Source organism: Notothenia coriiceps, unplaced genomic scaffold, assembly GCF_000735185.1.
Source record: "Notothenia coriiceps isolate Sejong01 unplaced genomic scaffold, NC01 NC01_scaffold00037244, whole genome shotgun sequence".
NCBI classification, from domain to species: domain Eukaryota; kingdom Metazoa; phylum Chordata; class Actinopteri; order Perciformes; family Nototheniidae; genus Notothenia; species Notothenia coriiceps.
In genome coordinates, this window is record NW_011369945.1 from 24025632 (window position 1) to 24031181 (window position 5550).

The 5550-nt window shown below is 40.9% G+C and overlaps 1 protein-coding gene across 1 annotated transcript in view; it reads left to right on the top strand.

Moving 5' to 3' along the window:
* Positions 1–4992, top strand: part of trmt61a (tRNA methyltransferase 61A) — a 735410-nt gene extending 730418 nt beyond the window's left edge. Inside the window, exons 3-4 of the mRNA XM_010794402.1 lie at positions 4066–4332; positions 4982–4992. Coding sequence (XP_010792704.1) covers positions 4066–4332; positions 4982–4992 — 278 coding nt within the window. The remainder of the gene's footprint in view (positions 1–4065; positions 4333–4981) is intronic.
* Positions 4993–5550: the final 558 nt, after the last annotated feature.

The window sequence follows — 5550 nt, forward strand, 5'->3', positions numbered from 1 at the left end:
CTGAGAACAAAGCACTTCCTCTCAACAGCAAACTGTACTTAAGCAAGAAGCGACAAATGTGAGGCTGCAGTTTGGTAGTGGCAGGTTGTGGTTAAACAGCCTTTTAAGATGTATCACCGTCCTGTGTGCCACACCTATGGGACTGAAAGCGGCTTAAAATGCTTTGCACTGAGAGTGATGCTGCAGGAGTTATTAGTGCGAACGAAACAGCAAAACAAACCGTGCTTTTTTGTATATTAAATTGTTTAAATGTAACGATTTAAAACAACCTCTCTCTATAGGTTTTTTCTTAATAATATGTAAGAAAAATGCACTGATGGCATTTGAGAACTACGAACGAGCAGTTCGTCAAAGGATACACTAACATCTTTAATGCATTTGCATTAAGCTTAAGAGAACACAATATATTTGTGCGATGCAGCGGACATTCCAGACGGACTGCCCGATGGCCCGGGCCATCTAGTATTTAGCTCGGGCCCAGTGGACTGGAAGCCTCACCTGGCTGTTGCCCGATCGGGCAATCTATTATGCAGTAATCATGCAGCCCCGCGGGATCCAGTGAATGAGGTGACACGACAGTAAAACTAAACATATCTAATAAACTAGTTTAGGTATTTGAGAGGTATTAAAATACCCCCTACCGTGTGATATTTCTAACTGAAGTGTGTCGTTTTTTTCCGCTCACTGCGCATGTGATCACTGCAGAGCTGCGTGTCCGACTCGTCAGCAGCAGCTGATCTCTCTCACCCGTCAGATTAGACTTCACCTCGCGCGTCTATGTCCTTATCGACCAGATCCAGCAGTCTAGCTAATGATCAGGACGTACCTGCTTATAAAAGACACCTAAACAATAAGTGTCACTAATGCATACCGGTGAGGCACAAAGTATAGCGCAGCAATTATGCATTTGTTTACATGCCCACCGGAGGCCCGAGGCATTACCAACAGATCAACGCACAATCAACCCAGACAGGACATCTCTTTCTCCACATTACGTGTTAGACATTAGAATTGACTGTTATTGTCTGTCACATACTCTTCTTGTCTGTCACATAAGTGGCGCAACTGAAGCGGTATTGCGCTAAAGGGAAATTATTTTGACCGAAGAGATTTAGATTTGCCGGCTAACGGGAACTCCGACGTCACCATTTTGTGTGCTTCGCGGATGCGCTCGGCTCCTCTCGACTGCTGCTCGGGTCTGCTCGGTCAGCTTCCGGATGAGGAAGCATTCATTCGACTAACTTACAGTAGATAACATTACAAACATTTTTAACAGGGGCCATAATAGTGTAAATAATGTTTGTTTTGGCAGTTATAAGTGAATGTAATGTTTTCTACTTTTTTACATCTGGGAAGGCATTTGCCTTCATCAGATGGAAAGTGTCTTGACCAACAACTTAAGTATTTCTTATAGCTATGCAGGGCATGCAAGCGAGCAAACAAGAGCAAACAAAAAAGTGAAATGAAGAATAAAATTCAAATTGTACAATATAATATTGTGGTGGTTCATCTTATAATTCAGTCTAGAGAATGCACCAGACAGCATCTATAGTAAGACCTGGAAAAATCTAAATGTTCTAGGGGGAGGCCCCCCAAACCCTTCGTGCCATTTCGTCCGCGCACATTTTTCAGGGCAATCTCTATTGGGCTCAGGGCCATCTGTAAATTAGCTTAGATGGCCCACAGGGCCATCTCCCAAAATCCTTAATGTCATGCACTGGTATGTATTGAATTTGTTTGGGTCTTATGATCCATTGATTTGATATACCAAAAATGGATTACATTTGCAATAAGAGTGAAGAAAAAAATCTACAATTTTTCCACCAGATTCCATGAAAAGGCTATCACGTGGATTTTGAAAAATGTGAAAGATAACGGCACGTTCTTGGAGGTAATAATGCTATCCATTACCACGTACATCGGAAAAAACACAACATCAGAAGTTGAGTGCAGACCTTAAAACAGTCAACAAATCAGGTTCATGTATCAAATTGCATCATATACAATACATTTTTGAAGGACACCACATAAAGTCGAGTCAGGGCAGACAATCAGCAAAGTTAGTCCTTCATGTGAATGATAACACATCGTTTAAACCACCAATGATGTAATTCAAACCAAAAGTCTTATCTGAGAGATATAAATGCTCTCTCTGCTGCCGTGGTTTTGTAACGTACTGTGCAGCTGCTTCCATTATTATCTGCATATTTACATCTGAGTGACCCAATTCCTTCGCTTTACTACATCCATCCACAGTTGATGCATTTATCCATGTTTCCATCCGGATTAGAAGTGTGAGGTTTTAGCATTTCAAAGTGCTGCTGTGGGGTAAACATTGCCCTCTTTGTCGCCAGCCGAACAAAGGCAGCGGTGATGTAATGCCAGGAGAAAGAAAGAAGGGGGGGGGGGGTTTGTGTCTGCTGAACCCTCAACGCTTCAATCCTCCCCTCTGCTTTAACTGCAGCACACATAGCCGGTCTTGTTACCTCTAGTACAATCCCATTTTATTGTATTTAATGCACAAGGAGGACTGTGAATTATTCTCTTGGTTACTTGCGTTATAAAATGCACATGTTCTTCCCTCTAGCGCTTCAATCTTCTCGCTTGTTTGTCAAACACTACAGAGCCCAATTTAATTTACTGTTCAAGAAGAAACATATATTCACATTTCAGAGGCTGGAGCCACAGAGTTAAATATTTGATCTTAACCAATGATTTTAAATGATTCATAGATTATGAAATCCCTTCTCAGCTCAGGAAGCACAATATTTGTTATAGGTTAAAATAGAATTTTGAATGAAGTATTGTGAAGCTACAGAGATATATTGTTGATTTGTATACATTTACTATTTTTGACTTAATTGTGTTTTTCTACACGTGGCTGATAATGTCTTCTATAACAACATTTGTTTCCCCTATTTGTGATCATTAATGCATTTGTATGTATCTATCTACATCACTTCAGCAACCTCCTGCATGTTAGCAAGATGGCTGCAGCACAAAGAGGTTACACTCAGAAATGTAGCAACCACTTATCAGCAGAGTGGAGAGGAGCAGTGTGAAAGTGTGCGTGTGTCTTTGTGTGCATGTGTGTGTTGCAGGAACAGCTGTGAGCTCATTGTGTAGACGGTCTCAGAACAGAGGGAAGCTCTGAGACAAAACAAGATGTACGTTTGAGGTTTTTCTGAGATCTCACAGCGTTGTGTTTATATCTGAGCAGAGTTTCACCTTTCTATGTGGTTTGAAGACCAGATGTATAGTGATGTGAGCTAAATGTGATGGTGCAGTGTGTTCATTTTCACAGTTTAGATGCAACAAAATGCCCAAAAGACATCCAAAAATGATGCATGTGTCACTGGTGCTTTATTTGTCCTGATGAAGAACATGCTTGTAGCAGCGATGTGGTGGATGGTATAATCTCAAATGTGTTCAAATGAAATGTTGCTGCAGCTGGAGAACTGGGTCATGTGTAATACAGCTTTGATCTTAACCCTTTGATAGCCACATTCAGAATGCTTCTAGAAAACACCTGAAACAAAATCAGCTGCTCTGTTTTAAATTGGACACAACCCATAATGTTCATTGTTTTGCCCTCTAATATTCTCCCTTGATATTATTTGAATGATATAAAGGCAGTATTTTAATGTTTAATTGGCAGTGTTTATGTTTGTGCATGTCAGTAATTGTTATTATTTTAAGATTAGGATAAAATACAGATGGATATAAATCATTTTAGAGCCGTAACTAACAGTTTGTTCTCCTTATAAACCAAACTGTTGAATATTTTCTCAATTAATTGGGTTATAAAATGGTTGTTTTCCCCAATCCTCTCAATCGTCCTGTTTTTCTTCGACAAACGGTACAGAGCCCAAAGATTTATGATTTAATATCAAAGAAGAAAATAATAACATCTTAAAAGCTGGCACCTCAGAGTTTAAATAATTTGTATGTCAGCAAACAATTTCAAATAGTACATTTATAAATAAATAGTTTTGAATTGTTTGAAATCAAAGTGTATCAGAGTCTCTCCCGTCTTCATCCTCCCTGTTTGTGTTTGTGTTTCAGGGACGGGCAGCGGCTCCCTCTCCCACGCCATCCTGAGAACCATCGCCCCCACAGGACACCTGCACACCGTGGAGTTCCACCAGCAGCGATCGGAGAAGGTGTTGGAGGAGTTCAAGGAGCACCGTGTGGATCACATGGTCACCGTCAGGAACCAGGACGCGTGCAAAGACGGGTTCGGAGTGACGGGGGTGGCGGACGCCGTCTTCCTGGACATCCCCAGCCCCTGGGAGGCCGTGAGACACGCCAAGGCTGCGTTGAAGAAACACGGTAAGGCTCGTACACGGCATGTGTACTTTATACGAGTACTCAAACAATGGAGTCTTTCAAGATCAAACTGACTTCCTCCTTTTCCTGAGTTTGTGTTTTATACCAAGAAAGAAAAGTGTTTCTTGGAGCAGAGAAAACGCCCAATTTACAAACAAATTAAACATAACATTTTGATTTAAATGGTATGTAAATTATTCTATATGAATAAATAATTACTTGCAATCTCAGGGTGTCCGCAGGGTCTTAAAAAGTATTAAAAGTTGATAAATCAATTTAGCGAAAATTAAGGCTATTAAAAAGTATTAAACGGCATTTTCCAAGGTATTAAGAAGTCCCACAGCAACGACAACATGAAACACCCTTTAATTTACTGAAACGACATGTCGGGAAACCCCCCAAGGCGGCCCCATGAATAGCGCGCCGTAAAATGCTGTGGACACGCCGTCCGCCGGGTACTCAATGCGCTATATCTGTGTGGTTAACAGTAGCTATCGTCTCAGTGGTACAGCCAAATATTGTCCATTAACTGAAGAGAGGCCATGTTATTAATCTTCTCTACGCGCAGTCCGGTTTATGAATTACTTTCCAGATAGAGGAACAATCCATATCGTAACTATCACTTGTCATCTGTGAAATTTTGTTTAACTAGTGCTTGAGTAAAAGAGACATATTCGTCATAAATTTATATTTATTATGAATGGATTGTTAAGGTGTGTACCACTGATCGAGGCCAGAGATATAGGAGGGGGGTCCCACGTGTGTAGTGATAGTAAGATCCACTCGTACACGAGCACGAGACTATCACTAAACCAAAGCTCATATTAGCGGCCGGTTAATCGACCCCCTTCTCTTTTTCAAGTTGGAGACTCGACCATAAAGACTAAGCAGTACCTTACACGGGGCTCAGTTAAATTCATAGCGAGCGACGAGTCAACGTCAGTCGCTGATCATGTTGTCTTTCAATCCATCATCTGGCTACCTACCAAGAGACTTTTCGAGACTTTATGATATAGGTTAGTAGGGAATAAAAAGAAGTACCATGTCTACTTCCGGTAACAATCTTCACATCTTTATACCACCCTCTGTAACAGTTATTTCTTGACAACATTTCTCACGTTTTGGTCCTAATTGTTAATAATATAATCAAAAATGTACTCTCACCCACGCTTATCCTCCCTACGAACCCACTAATAACGACATAGCATCGATACGTAATCC